This window comes from Polychytrium aggregatum, assembly GCF_025602895.1.
Source record: "Polychytrium aggregatum strain JEL109 chromosome Unknown BJ171scaffold_26, whole genome shotgun sequence".
Lineage (NCBI taxonomy): Eukaryota > Fungi > Chytridiomycota > Chytridiomycetes > Polychytriales > Polychytrium > Polychytrium aggregatum.
The window spans coordinates 301,304-319,395 of NW_026516228.1; the positions used below are offsets into that span (position 1 = coordinate 301,304).

General features: G+C 57.5%; 5 protein-coding genes across 5 annotated transcripts; 2 read left to right on the forward strand and 3 right to left on the reverse strand.

Moving 5' to 3' along the window:
- Nucleotides 1-63: 63 nt before the first annotated feature.
- BJ171DRAFT_510992 (ras-related protein-like protein ypt1) lies at nt 64-2,604 on the forward strand. The gene is made up of 8 exons (XM_053111530.1): nt 64-82; nt 425-622; nt 913-985; nt 1,105-1,152; nt 1,286-1,333; nt 1,474-1,701; nt 1,950-2,053; nt 2,236-2,604. Exons 2-8 carry the CDS (start codon nt 507-509, stop codon nt 2,330-2,332), a joined length of 714 nt encoding a protein of 237 aa, XP_052965228.1. The 5' UTR covers nt 64-82; nt 425-506; the 3' UTR covers nt 2,333-2,604.
- Nucleotides 2,605-2,880: 276 nt separating this feature from the next.
- BJ171DRAFT_153872 (uncharacterized protein) lies at nt 2,881-4,938 on the forward strand. The gene is made up of 5 exons (XM_053105806.1): nt 2,881-3,381; nt 3,872-3,921; nt 4,057-4,113; nt 4,254-4,378; nt 4,557-4,938. The coding sequence occupies exons 1-5, from the start codon at nt 3,000-3,002 to the stop codon at nt 4,636-4,638; spliced, it is 696 nt and encodes a 231-aa protein (XP_052965229.1). The 5' UTR covers nt 2,881-2,999; the 3' UTR covers nt 4,639-4,938.
- A 206-nt stretch (nt 4,939-5,144) lies between these two features.
- BJ171DRAFT_569137 (uncharacterized protein) lies at nt 5,145-8,127 on the reverse strand. The gene is made up of 3 exons (XM_053113556.1): nt 7,736-8,127; nt 7,400-7,585; nt 5,145-7,316 (listed from the first exon to the last, which is right to left on the reverse strand). Exons 1-3 carry the CDS (start codon nt 8,007-8,009, stop codon nt 5,239-5,241), a joined length of 2,538 nt encoding a protein of 845 aa, XP_052965230.1. The 5' UTR covers nt 8,010-8,127; the 3' UTR covers nt 5,145-5,238.
- Nucleotides 8,128-13,263: 5,136 nt separating this feature from the next.
- On the reverse strand, nt 13,264-14,624 carry BJ171DRAFT_511006 (uncharacterized protein). The gene is made up of 4 exons (XM_053111531.1): nt 14,479-14,624; nt 14,273-14,378; nt 13,575-14,085; nt 13,264-13,470 (listed from the first exon to the last, which is right to left on the reverse strand). The coding sequence occupies exons 1-4, from the start codon at nt 14,528-14,530 to the stop codon at nt 13,423-13,425; spliced, it is 717 nt and encodes a 238-aa protein (XP_052965231.1). The 5' UTR covers nt 14,531-14,624; the 3' UTR covers nt 13,264-13,422.
- Nucleotides 14,625-15,081: 457 nt separating this feature from the next.
- On the reverse strand, nt 15,082-17,413 carry BJ171DRAFT_425569 (uncharacterized protein; the record flags this gene model as incomplete). The annotated part of the gene is made up of 7 exons (XM_053107728.1): nt 15,082-15,298; nt 15,406-15,713; nt 15,976-16,025; nt 16,107-16,367; nt 16,565-16,622; nt 16,725-16,861; nt 17,098-17,413. 7 exons carry the CDS (start codon nt 17,411-17,413, stop codon nt 15,082-15,084), a joined length of 1,347 nt encoding a protein of 448 aa, XP_052965232.1.
- Nucleotides 17,414-18,092: the final 679 nt, after the last annotated feature.

Sequence of the window (18,092 nt, forward strand, 5' to 3'; positions counted from 1 at the left end):
TGCCTTTTCTCTCAAAACCCCTCGGCAACGCCCACGCACCAACGCACCCGGCTTTCGTCGTCATCTCCCTCCGGCCAGACAAGTGAGTCGATCCTCCTTTGCCCGTGCTGCCCGCCTTCTGCGGCTCCTCCTCAATGCGCGGCTGGCGGCTCGATGCCCGAATTCATCGCCTTGTCCGGCTCAGCTCCAGCGCACCCGGCGTCGTTGGCCTGTCCAGGCATCTTACCCTGGCTGCCGAGGCTGCCGTGCCCCCCCTGGCACACTCGCCATCCAGCCGCCGGCCGCCTCAGCAACTCCTCCCACCTCCCTGTCGGGCTTCTTGCGTCGCTAAAGACAGACGCCTCTGCCCATACTCTCGCTTTCCTGTCTTTGGAATCCCCTGCGCGCTGTGGGCGCTCGGATTGCCATTGTGTGGCTGGAGCAGCACGACAACCCCCGGACGTTTGCATACAACCAGAGTCCTTCCTCCCCCACCGCGAGCAGCAGCGGGAGGGGACTGCTGGCTGATGCATCTATGCTCTCTGCCCATGCTCATCCTTCCTCTGCTCCATTGCACTTCCCAATGTCGCCAGGAACATCCATATCTCGCTCACAGCCGATTCGCAAACATGAATCCCGAATAGTGAGTGTGTTTTTGGCGTGAACACCAAGCCCTGTCGTCGAGTGTACCGACCGCTGGGCCTCTATATCGTCTGCTCCTTTTCGCTCCCCGTCGCGCCAACAGACTTGTCGTCGGCCCAGCAGCTTGCTCAATAGTAGACAGCCAGCGCCCCGACTTGGCCTGCTTTCGGTTCGCATCTGATCTACGGGGGGATGCCTGCGCCCTTCGTCTCTGCCACGAGGGAGACGAGCACTGTATCGCTGGCAGCGTGAGCTTACGGACACATTCCTTCTTGTGCATCGCTACGACAGCGACTACCTCTTCAAGCTTCTCCTGATTGGCGATTCTGGTGTCGGAAAGTCCTGCCTTCTCCTCCGATTCGCTGTATGTGTCTGGGCCATCTCTCGTCGCCGTCGCCTTTCGTGTTGGCGTATCGGCCTCGTCTTGCTGCAAATGAGCGGAATCTAACCCTCGGCAACGATTTTCGTGACTGTGTCCCCTAGGACGATACTTACACCGAGAGCTACATCAGCACCATCGGCGTCGACTTTGTAGGTGGTCTACGCACGACTCTCGGCATCGACTCGATCGGGCTCGTGCTCCTGAATACCCCGCCCGCGCGCTTCAGCAGCAGCCGCGCCTCTTGATGATAACAGGGCCGTTGATCTGCTCTTCCCCCCCCAGAAAATTCGCACTATTGAGCTCGAGGGCAAGACCGTCAAGCTTCAGATCGTAAGTGGTTGATTTGCTGATGCGCGTGGATGCGTTTCGTGGCTCGTTGGGATGTCCGCCCGCTCCTCCAAGTTGCATGCGGCACCACGTCTGCATATAGGACTCGCTGTATCTCGCTGACGCCGTGCTTTTTTCTATAGTGGGATACCGCCGGCCAGGAGCGTTTCCGAACCATCACCTCGAGCTACTACCGTGGCGCTCACGGAATCATTGTCGTGTACGATGTTACGGATCAAGACACCTACAACAACGTCAAGCAGTGGCTGCAGGAGATTGACCGATACGCCAACGAGGGCGTCAACAAGCTTCTGGTTGGAAACAAGAGCGATCTGACCACAAAAAAAGTCGTCGACTACAACGCTGCTAAAGTACGTCCGGGCGCCCCTACTTCGGCTGTTACGGCACGTTCGTGTGGAATGCAGGCCAGCTGCGGATCTGTTTTGGGGCCAACGCCTATGGCGTGCTGTAATTCCGTGGTCCTGGATATCGCTTGGCGTTGGGGATGGCAACATTGCTTCCCGTCCCTCACGCGGCCCGAATGCGATGGAATCAATGGGCGATTGGGATTTTACTGCCGGTGTTGATTATTGACGCATATGGCTTGGGTGCCTTGCAGGAGTTTGCCGACCAACTTGGCATCCCGCTGCTGGAGACATCGGCCAAGAACGCCACCAACGTCGAGCAGGCTTTCCTGACCATGGCCAAGCAGATCAAGGACCGGTAAGCGTGCGACATTTGCACCTCACAGGACTCTGGCTCACAGCACAGGGAGCCTCGCACATCCAGAGTGGACGCCGATTCTGTGCGAAGCGGTGCATCCTGGTCGCTACCGGCGTCGTGGGTGCTCATGCTTATGCTTATGCTTATACTCATGCTCGTCTGATGCTTTCCTCGTTCTGTAGCATGGCCACCACTCAGACCTCGCAGCCATCTCAAAAGGTCACCCTCCAGCCCGGAGCCGGCCAGAACGTTCCTGCTCAGTCCGGAGGCTGCTGTTAAATACACTCATCATGCGGGCCGCTCCCATGGACATCATGGATGGGGGCAGTTCGCCCTTTCCACAATCCTCGGACCCAAAGGAGGTTTCGATGCATCGCGAATCGAAGCCGTTGTCCTGCGTTCGGCATTGTTGAAGCCCCACAACCCGCGAGGATGTATACAAGGTTGCCAAGTCCTCCCCACCCCTTCCTCCCATCCCCTCTCTCCGCCTTCCCCGCATCGTCATGGCTGAATGGTTCTCATGATTCGATCCCAATACAACCGTAAATGCATTTCATGCGGACGGAGCATCGGGGACGGCGTCGCCTTGGCCAGCCGCTCCGAGGGAGAGCCGGAATGCACCAGCGCCGCACAACCGCCTGACTCAGAGAGCCGGACAAGTTGGGGCCCATTGGTTTGCGACTGAGCCGCCGAGCCGAGCCGAGCCGAGTCGAACAGCGCTCGCTCGTTTCGTTGCCAGCGGGTGCGACGCAGCGTGAGGCACGGCGAGCCAGAGCTCGCGGCCATCGCACCCGGACTTGGAGCCCACCGTTGCCCGCCTCCACCCCCCTTGCGCTTTCAGCCTGCATCTTGCGCATCCAGCAACACCGGCACATTTCCGCACACCGCCTCCCCCCCCCTTCTCACCAAACCCTCCTGCCATCCCGTACGCACGGCGCAATACCAGATGATGGCTTCTCTAGACGACGATCTTGTTGAGGTCTCTGACCAGTCCATCCAGAACGAATGCAATATCTTCGAGCCGCCACCGCCCGGATCGCCCCCGCACCCAGACCATGCCCTCGACGAGTTCTCGTCGGCGTCGGCCCTCCGCCTGTCCCAATTCAACCTGTCGTCGATGGTGGGCTCCCTGGGCTCGACCGGCGACGAAGCCGCCCGCCCCGAGATCTCGAAGGATCCCAAGGTCCGGAAAATCATGGTGCCCTGGGATCCATCTCTCCACTCGGAGCGTGCCTTTGACTGGGCTCTCCAGCACCTCGTCAAGGACGGCGACGAGATTGTCATGTTCCACGTCCTCAACTCGGACCATGCGGTGTCGCTGAAGAAACGTGAGTATGCGTCCTCGTCCCCCTGCCCCGCTGGCCAACGAGACAGCCTCTCCTCCCCTTCCCCTTGAGTGTCTGTGAGAGGCCCAGGCTGATGGAAGAGCAGGCGGGCTGTGCTGGCTGCTCGATGAGAGCCATGGGCCCAGCACCGAGTGCCTGTCGATGGGCGATGCGACTGAGGAAGGAGCCGCAGTGTGGGTTCTTGTGCATGGCAGCATCCATCGTCGAGGGCAAACCAGGCACAAGCCCAGAGATGATGCCTCCTTCGCTTCCTGCTCCTGCGACCACCGTTCGGACAAAAACCACACTCAAGGCGGCGGGTGTGCTGCTGCCCAAGTCTTTGTTCTTTTGCAGATCGCCCGACTTACGGTCTGCTTGGGCCTGCCCGGCTTCGTCTCCAACCCAACCGGGCTGAACCTAACCTGCCGCTCTGTCTTCTTCCCCCTTCTCCGACCCGCTCAACCATCGCCTGGCTCGAATATCCTGGATCCAGAGGACCAGAAGAATGGAACTCATGAGCTGCCGCAGTTCCTGGACAACTTTGTAAGTTGAGGGCGTGCGAGTCAGCCTCAGGCACAGCAATATCTCTATCTCTGGGCCTGCACTCGGGAGTCGTCCATCCTCTGGAAACCAGAGTCTTGACAGCACAACTGCGGCTTCGTTCTTGCCTCTATGCAGGCCCACAGTATCTACGCCAAATATCGGGAGAAGCTGCTTCTGTATCCCGAGTTCCGGGTGAGTGTTCCAACCTGCTGTCTGCGATGGCCCTGATGCGGCCCGGTCAGATGCACCAGATGACAGTGCATCTGACTGGGCCGCGCTGCAAACTCGGGAGGCAACGAGCTGACAGGCTGCGTCTCGGATGGCCTTTGCAGACCGCCAAGTTGATTGTCGATGTCAAGTTCGGCGAGCTGCACAGGGAGCACCTTGTCGAGTTTGCCGAAAACATCGAGGCCACGATGATCGTGATGGGGTGCCGTGGGCTATCGAAGCTTGAAAGGTGAGAACTGCAAGAACTGCAAGAACTGCAAGCCCTGGCGGTCGTGATGGCGACGGCAGCGGCGGTGTGGCCCTCCATCGAGTGTGTGTAGGAGCAAATCCGGCTGTGCGGTTGTCTGAGCCCTTGCTTACTCTCCTATTCTCTTGCAACTGGGCCGTATTTTTTTCACGGCCAGCAGCCTTTTTGTCGGCAGCCTATCGGCCTACTGCGTCGCCAACTCCAAGATCCCCGTCATCGTCATCCGGGACGACCGCGAGTGATGGACGAAGACTCGGCCCAGGATCCGGGCTTCCTTCACAGTTCTGACACCCCACCCCACGTCCTTTTCGACTTGCCGCTGTCGTATGGGATACTTTGACTGGCTTCAGGCTGGCCGACGAGTACCATGTGCTTATCTGACTGGCTGCTTGCCCTCCTCCTCTTATTCCCACGTATCTCCCTTCCACTTCAATCTCTCGATCTCTCAAAATTTCTTCTTGCTTTGTTGTTTCTGTTTTTGTTTTTGTGTGTGATGCCCCTCCGGATTTGCTTCTGCTTACTTTGCCATTGTTTTCCCATGGCCGATGGGCGGTAGTTTGCGCGTAAGCGGTGCCACGGCCCTCTTTGGTTGTTTTACTTCCCCCTTGCAGCTCGTGAAGAATGAAATGTGATAGTTCCATTTTGAATTCTTTCGCACGCCAACCACTGCCCATTGCGGGGTTGGGGGGGGGGAACACAGTCTTGCGATACAATATGCATCTGATCATCCGGAATGCTCTCCGTTCAAAGTGTGATTTCTCGGCGGCATGACGGCTGGGCCGAGCTTGGCGAGAGCGGCTCGGGTCAGGACACTCAACCGGGACCAAAGTCGAGATACTTCATCAAAGGAAGAAGATCACGAGCGAAGGACACGCACGTCCAATGGCCGTTACTAGCTTGTGGACACGGCGGTTGTGAAGAAGCGATTTTTCGGGCCTCAGCCGACGGAGGCTGCGAAGCTTTGTAAAGTCGATCGTCTCCAAGGCACTTTCCAGCGGAGGGAGGTTGATTTCGGTCAAGTTCGGGAGGATCCGGGGGAGATCGGCGAGATTGCGGATCCGAGTGCACTTGGATAGCTCTACGTGCTGGATTGTGTGCCCAAACGGCACAAGTTCCTCCAGATCTTCGATCGCAGGCGGAAGCAGGATGACGGAAAGCTTCGGCAGCTCCGCTGGCAGGCCGGCCAGGCTCTTCAGCTTGACACAGTGAGAGAGGTCGAATTCCTGGAGCTCTGGCATCGCCTCGGGGATCCCGGCGAGGTGCTCCAGATTCGGTGGAAGCGTGAGCTGATCAAGAGAAGCCAGCGTGTTGGCCATGCCCGTCAGACTCGTCAACTTTGCGCATCCGGACATTTCCAGTCGCTCAAGCGAATCGAGCGACTGCGGGAGTCCCTGGAGAGTTTCAAGATTTGGCGACAGCACGAGCTCCTCCAGCTTCGGCTGTTTGCTGGCCAGCCCTGCCAGACTCGCGAGCTTGCTGCACTTGGAGAGATCGAGGACTCTGAGACTTTTGAACTGCTCGATTCCCTTCAGGTTCTCGAATCCTGGCCCGAGAACAAGATGCTCAGCGGCAGCGAGTGCTTTGGGAGCGCCAACCAAGCTCGTCATAAGGGTGCAGGGCGACAGGTCCAACTGCACGAGCTCCGGAGCGGACAGGCGTATTCCTTTCAGACTCGCTAGGCCAGGCGGGAGAATGAGGGTATCCATGACACAATACTTCAGGGGTATTTTGCCGAGGGACGACAGATGGATGCACTTGGACATGTCGAGTCTGTAGAGATCTGGGCACGCGGCGATTCCGTCCAGCGATTCGAGTGAAGGAGGGAGAGTGAGGACCTGAATTGTATCCATAAAGGTCAATCCAGCAAGGGTCTTGATCTTGGTGCAGTGCGACATGTCCAGGGAGACGAGGGTTTCGGGAATCCAGGCCAATTCACCGCTGCCACGTAGCTGGGGTGGAAGTGCGAGGCTCTGGAGGTCGTCCTGCTTCGGAAATCCTGCGAACGAGCACAGCTCCGTGCACTGAGACAGATCCAACCTCTCGATCATGTCCATCGCCGTGGGAGCGCCGACGAAGCTCTTGACCGACGGCGGCAGGGTGACGTTTTCAAAATATTCCAGCGCTGTCACCCGGTTCCAGTCCCAGCTGTGGACAAAGGCCTCCGATTCCATGAACTTGATCTGGTTAATATTTGCCATGTCCCTTGGCCAATCGGAAAGATCGTCGTGGCTGCAGTCGCAAACGACCAGGCTGAGCTGCCATCCGGTCGTGAGGACGAACATCTCGTGGGGCAGCAGACCCGGCCTCGACTCGTCCAAACGCATCGGATGGCCTTTGAAGCGGATGATGGCAAAGTAGGTCTGGTGCTCTTCGAAATCAAAGTATTCCATCGGCATCAAGATTTGAGCGCTATCAAAGAGCCGAAACTTGTCCATGTTGCTCAGTTCCTCGGGGATGATCGTCCGCTGCCCGATGGATTCCACCAGATCTTGCGGATACTGGAGGTTCATGTTGACGTCTTGGCAAAACTTCATGAGCCGGGAGCGTAGCACCCCGTTCTTGCAGACCTCCCACCAAAGTGCAAGCTCCCGCTGGTATGAGGCAGCCGAGAGAGGATAATACTTGTCCTTACGACCGATATAATGACACAGGCCCTCGACAACGACGGCCCGATCGATGGACGGCTCGAGATCTTTGAAAAAATCGTCTGGAAGTTGCAGGTGTCTGAAGAGAACGGACAGCCACATCGAGCTCGGAACAAGCAAGAGGATGTCCCTTTGCTGCCTGGAGAGGCGAGGGAGCTGTGTCAGCGTCGGTGCATCGATGGTGCTCAGGAACCCGTCGTTTGTGACAAGGATCGTCAATATGTCGTGCTGGAAGTGGCTGTAGAGCACTTGCGCCATGCCGAACGAGTTATCGACTGCGGGTCGGGCGTGAGGTCAGAGAGGAGAGATGGAAAGGAGAGCAGGCGAATGAAGGAAGCCCTGGTATCTCCAAACGGACCGATGTTGGGCCTGGCGGGATGGTACGACGAATGGAAGCAGCCGCGATTGGCCAGAACCCCCATCGAAGCGAACTTCCGAGCAAAGCAGATTCCCGACAATGCTGCTTCTGCCTGGCCAAGGATGCAGATCTCCGTTCGCCGGGACGGCCGTGCAGCAGCCTCGACTGCATCTGAACGGGGGCTTGCTTTCGGATGGCGTAGACAGCAGCACCTCGCCGAGCAAGAAGCACGAACAATAGGGACATGCCGCGGCACATTGCTTCTCGGCTTGCTTGCGCAACTCGGTGGCTGGCAGGCTGGCTGGCTGGCTGGCTGGCTGGCTGGAGATAACTCACGTCGCTGTCGAGATAGAAACTGGGCCGCAGTCCGCCTCGGTTTCTTCGGCTCATCTAGCTCGTCGGGCTTCATTGGCTTCTGCTGCGTTGGCTTTGGGATGCGGGCAGCGCTGGGGCTGTGGCAATCCTGTGGGGAAGTCATTTCGAATCGAGTCTTGGCCAGGCGCGGCTCGTCGGTATCGACACCATGTTTGTTGAATGAGAAAGACCGAGAGCCGATACAACGCCGATCGCCTTGTCGAGCCAGCAGCCCATCGGACCAATGACCCGTCATTCCGTAACACCCCTCCCCAACCTATGCCACTTTGCCAACTGGCTATCACCGTCACTGCCTGACGGCACAAGGAGTCGAGGTCCCGATGCGGGCTGGCTCCTCCTGCCCTCACCCGGAGGCGTGCCAGATGGGTCGGGTGGTCCGTTTGTCTGTTGGTCGGCTGGTCGGCTGGTCGGCTGGTCGGCTGGTTGGAAGGGATGGCCCAAGCCCGGCTGGCAGTTGGCTTGCAGCCGGATTCCCAGGCCCCTCATATAGTCTCGTCTTTCTCCTTGCGTTTCCCCCCCCCCTCATACTCTCCCTCGCCTTCTCCAACCACGCTTCCCATGCCCGTGCTTGATCTTGTCTCTGTCGTCGCCAGCCTCGTCGCCCTTGGCAACCGATCGACGCCCCCACTCCAGGACGCTGTGTTGGCTGCCAGGGGCCTCTTCTCGGCGGTGCAGCACATCGAAGTCAACACCGGTTCCTGGACGCTGCTCGCGAATCTGTCGCTGGAGGATCTCCAGGCACTCTCGCTGTCGGCGCCCGATGCCCCTGGCTTTGCCGACCAAGTCGAGTACCTGCGCCAATTCCATGCTCAGATCAAGCACTTTCATGCCAACGAGGTCTTGCCACTCTCCAAAGTCGAGTCCATCTTCAAGGCCGAGAGGGTTCGCCAGAGAATCGGGCAGTTCTGCAAGGAGCTGAGCCATCTTTGGCAGACGATCAAGTTTGTCCTTGGCCTCACTTTTGTCACCGAGCTTGCCGACGTCGAGACCGAGATTGTCGTGGCTATTAGTGCGGACGAGGCCCAGGAGATGGCACTCATCAACAAGATCACGAATATGCTTCAGCAAAACAACCCAGAGGTGCTTGGGCTGGTCGACATCCACCTTGACCAGCACGAATGGAAGCTCCGCCAGGCCACCGATGTCCTGCAGGGCCTTCTGCGCGATAGTGACATTGCCCAGCCGGTCATTGACATGGCCGTGACCCCGTTACTCCGGCTGCTCAAGGGCCTGTCAAACGTGTCCCGCGCAATTGGCCCCGAGCCGTGGCGCATCCATCCCCGGTCCATCACAAACTACTCGCCAGAGCCGATCGCCCGGGGCGGCTTTGGCGAGGTCTACATGGCCACCTACTACGGCTCCGATGTTGCCGTCAAGCAACTCCTGTGCACTTACGACGAGCGAGGCATTGCCGAATTCCGTCGAGAGATCAACATCTGGCACAAACTCACGCATCCTAACGTCCTCCCGCTACTTGGTGCAAGCGATACCGCAGAGCGACCCTTCATGGTGTCGCCCTTCATGAAGAATGGGACGCTCCGCGGCTATGTCTCCGACCCCGACAATCTGCGCCCTGTGGACGACAAGCTCCGGCTGATGTATCAGGTCGCCTCGGGCATGGCTTACCTCCACGGCAACAACATTGTCCACGGCGACCTCAAGCCGCTGAATGTTTTGCTCGACTCAGACTACCACGCAGTCATCACCGACTTTGGCATGTCCCGCACCAAGCGCACGTCTGCCTCCGCGACCACCAAGACCGTCCAGCTCGCTGGTGGCACACTCGATTACATGGCTCCGGAGATGCTGGACGATGAGCGGCCCACGGGGTCATCCAAGAAGACGGACGTATATGCGTTTGGCATTATGATGTACGAGACCCTCAATAACGGAAGTGAGATCTGGCTTACCGAGGACGGCCAGGCAATGCGACCAAGTGCAATCGAACGTCAGGTCTGCAAGGGCAAGCGACCCAAGCGCCTTGACCACGTCCCCGAGGCAATCTGGTCGCTTATCGAGCAATGCTGGCACCAGGAGCCGTCATCGCGGCCGACATTCAATGATATCCTAAGCGCTCTGCAGGTGTACAAATCGGTTATACCAGGTAATCAAGATGCTGCTCTGTTATGGCAATGCATTCTTGATTCTGGCTGCTTCGAGATCTGTAACCCGCGTGACTATGGCAGAAAGGCCGCTGTGCCTGTGGACAAGGAAATATGAGTCTCTGACAGAGTACACCCATAACCTGAATGTCAACATCTCCAGATACGGATGTACGAGCACTGCGATCGCTAGAAGGTCGCCCCGCGCAGAGCACCACTGGCAGCCGCTCTTCATACATCAATGACCCTTTGGACAGAGTTTCCATGCTCGATTCCGCCTTGGATAACGTCGAAAGAAACCTCAGCCACATTGGTGGGAATATGCTCGACTACTTCGAGGAGCTCGACTCACTGGACGCCCACATTTCTCAAAAGAAGGAGGAATCTCGCCTCCAGGAGGAGCTTCGAATCCGCCGAGGCCGCAAGTTGCAGTTTCGAGTCCAGCTGGAGGAGGACGCAGATTGGGTATATCAAGCCCATACCCTCAGGACTGCTTTCGATGCTGTGTTTGATCGGCTGCGCAACCTTAACGAGGCCCGCGCCGTGATATCGGCGATCACATTTGCCCAAGAGCCACTGATTCCAGCAACCCTTGCCGAGCTGTTTGGAATGACGCCCCAAGCTGTCTTTGATGTTGTCGACAATCTTGCACCGGTTTTAAACGACAGCGATGGTCCTGGTGAAAGCTCCTCCAATTTGCTTCATCAAGCAGCTGTGACATTCCTCCTCGGCGACGAATCTGTCGGTGAGCCGTACCATGTGCCGGCCATCTTCAACCTACTCTTTACATCCCGGTGCCTGGCCGTGATCCTCGCGCACGAGCCAGTGATCAACATCTGCGAGATCTACGACTTTCACGACAAGATCCCTGACCTTGAGGATAAAGTCAAGGACAAGATCGCGCCATCGCTGCGGTACAGCGTTGCTCACTGGATTCCCCATTTTGTGCTTTGCTTGAACGACGACGCTGCGTCGCGGCACATTGTCAAGCTGCCTCAGTTCGTGGGAATGACTAGACTCATGTCTCGGCTGCTCTTGAGCCATGTGTTCTTCTGGCTCGAATGTGGGTCGCTCACGCATGTGGTCAAGCCCATCATCGAGCAACTGGCTGTACTTGAGGAAGTGGCCACCACCGCATCAAGCAGCATATTCGACGACACCACCAAGGAATTGGTCAAGGACACGTACCGATTCATCCGAGAGTTTGCATATCCCATTATCAAGAGTGCACCGCAAGTGTACAACTCGGGATATGCATTCACACCAAAGGGGACCACACTCTACAAGGCATATGCGGCCCGCCTCGAGGACAAGACCCCGTTCCTGGTCACGGCCGGCCCGGCTCCCACCTGGGATCCGTGCGTGATGACGCTTACAGGCCATAGCAGACCAGTGACCTCGCTGGTACTGTCGCCCAAATGGAAGTGGATCGTCTCGGGCTCCTATGACAGCACCATCAAGGTATGGGACTCGGTCACGGGCGAGCATAAGCTGGACCTGGACGTGGAGACCTATGCGGTGACTGCCCTGGCGATCTCTCCCAACGGCCACTGGATTGTGTCCGGTCAAAGTGATGGAAAAATCAGGTTGTGGGATTTCTCTGCGGGTCAGCTTTGCTATACCGCCGACGGCTATGCTCTGGCCACCACTGCCGTTGTGTTCTCACCCGACGGCCAGTACATCGTCGCTGGAACCAAGGACGGCAAAATCAAGGTCTGGATCACTTCCACTGGCGATCTGCATGCCGATATAGATGCCTGCACGTGGTCGGTGACCTCGTTGGCTTTTTCGCCCGAGGGCAAGTCCATCGCATATGGCTCCAAAGACGGAAAGATCCGGGTTGTAGCGGCATATTCTGGAGATCCACAATGGACTCTGGAGGGCCACAAGCACGGGGTCAACTCCGTGGCCTACTCGCCCAACGGCCAGTTTATCGTTTCGGGATCCGACGGCGGATCCGTCAAACTCTGGGATACCGCCTCGGGCGAGCTGTTCTCCACTCTCAGCAACTACAGGATAGCAGTGACCTGTGCAGTTTTCTCGCCCGACGGCTCTCGAATCGCCTGTGGCCTGGGGGACGGCAAGATCAAAGTCGTGGATGTATCCACGGGAGAATTACAGTGCAGCTTGGATAGCTACACGTCGACGGTCAACTCAGTAGCCTTCTCGCCCGATGGAAACGCTGTAAGCGGCTCCGGCTCTCGCGCTGGAGTCAGAGACAGCCTCATCAAGATCTGGGACTGCGCCCCTCATCATCAACAGCATGCCTTGGATGGCGGACACAGGAGCGTGGTCAATTCAGCGGCATTCTCACCAGATGGCAAGTTGATGGTCTCTGGCTCCGGTGACAAGGCGGTCAAAGTCTGGGACATGTCGACCGGACAGTTGATGAGCACCCTCGAGGGACACAAGGGATCGGTAAAGAGCGTATTCTGCTCGAGCGACAGCAGCTCGATTTTGTCTCGAGATATCTGGGGAAGCGAAATGCTCTGGGTCCTTCAGGATGGCCGCTTTGTCCGCTCCAGGCAGCCTTCGAGCTCGTTCGTCGCCAGCGCAAATGCCGCCGTTGCAGTCTGGGCCGATGTTGAGGATGCCCCTCACTGGGTCCGCTATGGTCGCCATGCCATCAGGATTCCTCCCAGCATTCCGACGATTGCTGGCCATCGCAGCATCTCGCCACTGGGAAGCCTGGTGATATGGTCCGATATCCCGCCTCACAATCCTGCTGTGATTGTCCACGTAAGTGTCACGTTGGCTGATGATTGCATATCTCATGGCGACGGTCCTGCACTTGCTCCGACGTCCCGCTAACCTTGGTCACTGACAGGTTCATCCCGAGGTCGTGATCACTTCTGCTCCGCAACCTGAGCATGTACCCGAGGCCAATGTGCCCGAAGCCAATGTGCCCACCGAACCTGATAACTCAAGTAAATCCAAGCGTCGGCAGTCGATCAAGATACCTCGTATACTTTCCATGGTTCGCCAGAGCAGCAGCGCCTTTCGATAGAAATGCGGGTCGCTCTGTCGTATGAGGCCTTTATTGACTTTCGTGAATGGAGTGACTAACTGTGCTCCGCACCTTTGACTTGCTCGACACTGCGTTGCAATGCCTCTCCTCTGCAAGTATGTCTTCATCCTGAATGGGTCCATGAGAATTACCCCGCCGTCTTGGATCTGTTCACGGCCACGCCCCCCGAATTCACCGCAAGGTCGTTTGCCGACAAGGAGAGGACGATATAGCAGTCACATTTTGAAGCGGGTTGCTCGGCTTTTCGTTGGGCTCCTCTCGGCCAGAATACATACATACGCACCCACCCATCCATCCACGATGTACTCCCGAAAAGCAGCCGCAGTCTCAGTCTCAGTCTCCTTGGGCACTGTTCGGTCATCGTGTCGGGCGATTCATAGGTGTATTCAGGACCCAAAACAATGTAACCCAGGGTGTTCCTTTCGTTTGAGGTGCACGGGATGTGGAGACGACCGGGTCGGTAGCTACCTCCGTCCGAGCATACCCCGAGACAGCATGCGTGCCCGACGGCTCGCTGGTCAAGTTTTGATGAATTGATCGATTCGGGCTTTCTTTCTCGCCTGATACTGTTGCGCCAAGCGGGTGAGCAGTCGCTCGCAAGATATCCCAAAATGCTTATGCAGCACAACCACCAGTGCTTCTGTATTGCCAGCCAAATGCATATGCGTACCTGATCAAATCCTTCGACCTTGACCAAGTCCAGGTCGTTGAACGGATTGCCCTCCAGCTCAATCGCCGTCAAGCCCGTGTCGATCAAGAGCTCGGAGGGAAAGGCAGCGATGCGGTTGAAGGACAGCCTGAGCGTCTTGAGACTCTTCATACTTACAAAGCTCGCCGGAACCTCCTCCACCTGGTTATGCTCCAGGTTGACCTCTTCCAGCTGTGATAGCTCCTCCAACGTCCCCTCAAGCTGACAGAGACGGTTGTAGGAGATATCGAGAGAGACCAGCTTGGGCAGGCTGGCAAACTTGGGCAGGCTCGCGAGCTGATTGTGGGCGAGGTTCAGGGACTTTAGCGAAACGAGCGGCGAGAGATCGACGTGGATACCGGTGAGCTGGTTATAGGACAGGTTCAAGGTCTCGAGCTTGGTGAGCGAGGCAAAGACCGTCGGGAAGACCGACAACCGGTTGTGAGCCAGCGACAAAAATTTGAGGAGCTCAAGCGTCTCGAAGCGGATGGGGCTACGGTTGCGGTTTCGGACAGAGATGACAGACCAGGATCAGTCGAGCTCAAAGGCTGGTCGTGGCTAATATAATCCCGGAGATGCGAGACCAAAGGCTTCGATGCCAACGACTCGATTCCAAGGAGCACTCGCCATCAACCAACGACCCAAAGCCTCAAAGCGCCTGGTGGATGCGGGTGTCGTACATTTCGGATATGCGGTTGCAGGACAGATCCAAGTTCTTGAGAGTGGAGATGGACAGCAGCTCATCGGATATCTCTTTGAGCGAGGCATTCGTCAGAGTCAGGATGCCTGTGTGAGGACAGAGCAGGGGATATCAGGATCATCCCGCTCAAGGGCACCAGCAAGCGATGGGACAATAGGGGGGACGGTTCCGGGCCGGCAGCCTTGCCTGTCTTCTTCGCCCGGTCGAGCCGCTGGTCGAGAGAGTGCGAGTTGCCCATTCCGCCGCAGCAATGCCTGATGATATCGAGGATCCAATGAAAAACGGGATACCCGGGTTTTGATCGCTGAACAAATGTGTTGTTGCCTCAAAACATCGCGCGCTGGGTATGACCATTCGCCACACCCTCGACTTTCGCACTTTGCCCAGGGGCAGAACCAGTCGTCGTCGCTTCCTCCTCGCACAGGTGGCTCCCCGCAAGTGAAAGACACCACCCAGGCGACGGCGATTCAAGCGACTCGATCTCCAGGTGTGCTCACAGTGCCGGGAAGCCAAGCGACTCAAGAAGGCCGAGTATCTTGGTATCGATACACCATGGAACTGTCCAGAGGGCCGAGTGAATGCACCGCACAAAGAGATTGCCAACCAGGATGGGAAACAATCGCATGGCTTACTCACTGGAGCCTACGGAAGTTCGGCAGACCTGTGCCGCTGAAGCCAGAAAGTGACTGTCCCGTTTCTTGACCGACTGTAAATATACACTCATCAGCCGCGAATGCCATGATGATCGATATATTTTGAATCAAGTGCTCGCTGGCTCTTGGGCAAGCTCTAGACCAACTCCTTTCCAGCAATAAACACGCGCTTGACGTTCAAATCGTCGTCCAGGAAGAGCAGATCGGCGTCCGCCCCAAAGTCCAGGGTGCCCTTGGTCTTCTGGATTCCCAAGACCTGGGCTGGGTTCAGTGTTGCGGCCTCAAGTGCCTCGACGGTAGTGCAGCGACTGAACTTTTTGAAGTTTCGGACGCACTCATCCATCATGATGACGCTGCCGTGGAGCAAGCAAAGTGGCTGTCAGCATCGATCGTGGTGGGCTCCCGGAGACATTCCCTGTACGCAATCACAGAATTCATCGATGACTGTTCTGCTCTCTACCTTCCAGCGAGCGCATCGCTGCCTTCAATATACGCAGCGTCCTTATGCTTCTCCGTCACGGTGGAGCTGAACTTGTATTTGCCAGGCGGCATCCCGGCTGCGGGAATGGCATCCGTCACCAGGACGATTCCGTCACGATGAGCATTGTGGGCGATTCGGACGCTGAAGGGGTGCGAGTGCAATCCGTCGCAAATGATCCCGTAAAACGGTCGCTTGGAGGGCTTAGTCGACCCGAGTAAGCCGATCGTGCCGGGATCTCGGTGGTGGAAGGGCTGCATTCCATTGAAGAGATGGGTGACAAAGCTGGCCTGTACGCCAGGGATGTGAGGCCAACAGCATCAAAGGATCAGATCGAGAGCGTTGGATGGAAAGACGACAGCGTCGCAGGAATAGCGATGGATGGCAGTGGCGATGGTCCCGATGCAGTATGTGTATCGGCATGGCCACGATCAGTCGGCACTATGCATCCAGCCAGGAGTGTCTCGATGCATTTGCCCAATGCATTTGCCCAATACCACACTGTGCATCCTCGATGCATTCATCCAGCTGTGCTGTATAGCCACCACTTACTCCAGAGCTGATAGCCTCCTCGGCTTCGGCCGTCGTCGAGTTAGTGTATCCTACAGCAGCCAGGGCAGCATTAGCGGATTGACTGAGGACCTCCAAGCCGCCTGTGAGCATCCTGGATGGCATGGACTTACCAACACTGACTACAAATCCTCGACGGACAAGATCAGGGATCGTTTTCATCACACCCTGCACCTCGGGGGCGCAGGTGATCATTCTGACTGCTCGCTGGGCTATTTCACCGTCGCCGTTGCCTCGTCTGCGCTCACAGTCGTCGCGATCAAAGCCGTACGTGGTCGCAAAATCCTTCCAAGATCCAGGTGCCTCGCGAACAATGTCCGAGGGGTGAGCGCCAGCCACCTTTGGAGATATGAAGGGGCCCTCGAGATGAATGCCTGCATGATCGGTGAAGGGGACGGTGCATTGGTTGGAGGGGTGTGGGCTCGTTTGTATCGTTCCCTTCGTGGAATGGGCCCAGTAATAGCCGCTGAGAGCCGGTTCTACACAAGCATCGCGTGGGGTTCGCTGCCCAAACCACAAGCTTAGCGGACCAGAGCAAGGACAGCGATCATGATCAGGTCTCGATACTTACCAAGGTTTGCAGCTCCATTGCGAATGGATCCCGCAGAAGGCTGGAGCTTGGGGATGAGCTACCGCGGGGGGGATTGTCAGTATGCGCTGTTGTCTGATCGACGGCTGCCCTGGTCCGTCCAGTGTGGATTCCTTTAGCAGCAAAGAAGTAGCCCAAATACCTTGCGATACTGCTCGGGGGAGGTACTGACGATCGTCGGACAGAACCCAGTGCAGCCCGACTTGAGCAGCGCCTTCTTGAGGGCCGGAAGCTTCTTCTCAAGATCATCTGCATCGGAGAAATCGACTCCAAAGGCGCCTGGGGACGGAGACAGCGGCCAGCGACAATCAGCGCATAATCACAGGGCACGACAAGGCCATATGTGTACGCTGTAGCCACTGAGGTGGATGCTGGATGCTGGATGCATGGTTCCCGAGCGCACCAGCAAGCCCCAAACGGCCGGGACCATCATGTTGCTCGACCCATCAGATCATCGACAGCGAGCAGCCGCAACCCCAGCACTTTCTCAGCTCCACGACACGACAGCGTGCGACCGGATTTCTCACCATTGATCTGTAGATCAATATAGCCGGGGGAAATGATGGCGCCATGGGCATCGACCACCATGTGGGGCTTGGACTTGGCGTCCCAAAAGACCGGGGCCGGGTTGATGATCTTGCCGTCTTCGATCCAGAGGTCATCGGTGATCAAAGCGTGGTTGCGCAGAATGCGGCCATTGGCGATACGCAGGACTCGTCGCGGATTGGTGGGCGACAGGACGGGGCTCGTCTGTTGAGGAGAGAGGTTGGGCTCTCGGAAGCGGAGAGACTCGAGCTGCTCCTTGTGGTGGCGCTTGCCCTGATCCCGCATCTTGGAGACGATGCTCTCGTTGGGGAAGTACACAAACGGCGTCTGCAGATCGATGGGACGCGCACCACACTGGGTTGTGTCAATCTTGAGAGGCCGATGGGGCACGGGCTCGTCGCCGGCCGAGATCTTCTGGCGCTTGGGAGTTGAGGCAGCTTGGGTGCTGGTGGGTCCAGCGGGCCCAGAGGCAGCATGATCGTCTTTGGAACCGTGGGGATCGCGCCGCTTGCGGTCGTCCGACTCATGTTGCTTTGCCGGCGAGCCCGTCTGGTCCTTGCGCGGCGACTTTTTGGTTTTGGCCATGGTGCGGGCGATATCCGGAGAGTCGAGACGGAAGGCCGAGCCGAGCGGACGACGGGCGCTGGGGGGAGGGCGGGCCATTTTGTATCCGGGCGGGAATTTGCGGATCGGCGATGGGGGTCAGGCGGCAGGTCGCCTGCGCTCACGGTGTTATCGCTGGGACTTCGGCTGTGGGGGGAGGAGATCTATGGCCAGAGAAGAACGGCGGCCTTTCGTTATCGGTCCCTCGTGTCTCTGCTGAAAGGGACACCTTCACACGCAGATGGCTTATGCGGTTGAGTGATATCGATAAGCCGCCGAACTGAGCGGCTTCGATCAGCACTTGCACTATTGCGATGGACTCGGGTGGTGAGACGTTGGAGTCTTGGACACACTCCATGAG

Coding starts and splice junctions, on each gene's coding strand:
- BJ171DRAFT_510992 (XM_053111530.1), top strand. CDS start 507: ATGCATCTATGCTCTCTGCCCATGCTCATCCTTCCTCTGCTCCATTGC. Junction 623..912: donor GCAAACATGAATCCCGAATA/GTGAGTGTGTTT, acceptor TCGCTACGACAG/CGACTACCTCTTCAAGCTTC. Junction 1,702..1,949: donor TCGACTACAACGCTGCTAAA/GTACGTCCGGGC, acceptor GGTGCCTTGCAG/GAGTTTGCCGACCAACTTGG.
- BJ171DRAFT_153872 (XM_053105806.1), top strand. CDS start 3,000: ATGATGGCTTCTCTAGACGACGATCTTGTTGAGGTCTCTGACCAGTCC. Junction 4,114..4,253: donor TTCTGTATCCCGAGTTCCGG/GTGAGTGTTCCA, acceptor TGGCCTTTGCAG/ACCGCCAAGTTGATTGTCGA. Junction 4,379..4,556: donor GGGCTATCGAAGCTTGAAAG/GTGAGAACTGCA, acceptor CACGGCCAGCAG/CCTTTTTGTCGGCAGCCTAT.
- BJ171DRAFT_569137 (XM_053113556.1), bottom strand. CDS start 8,009: ATGACGGGTCATTGGTCCGATGGGCTGCTGGCTCGACAAGGCGATCGG. Junction 7,586..7,735: donor GTTTCTATCTCGACAGCGAC/GTGAGTTATCTC, acceptor GCCATCCGAAAG/CAAGCCCCCGTTCAGATGCA. Junction 7,317..7,399: donor TCCCGCCAGGCCCAACATCG/GTCCGTTTGGAG, acceptor CCCGACCCGCAG/TCGATAACTCGTTCGGCATG.
- BJ171DRAFT_511006 (XM_053111531.1), bottom strand. CDS start 14,530: ATGGGCAACTCGCACTCTCTCGACCAGCGGCTCGACCGGGCGAAGAAG. Junction 14,379..14,478: donor CGACCGGGCGAAGAAGACAG/GCAAGGCTGCCG, acceptor GTCCTCACACAG/GCATCCTGACTCTGACGAAT. Junction 13,471..13,574: donor AGGTCGAAGGATTTGATCAG/GTACGCATATGC, acceptor TTGGCGCAACAG/TATCAGGCGAGAAAGAAAGC.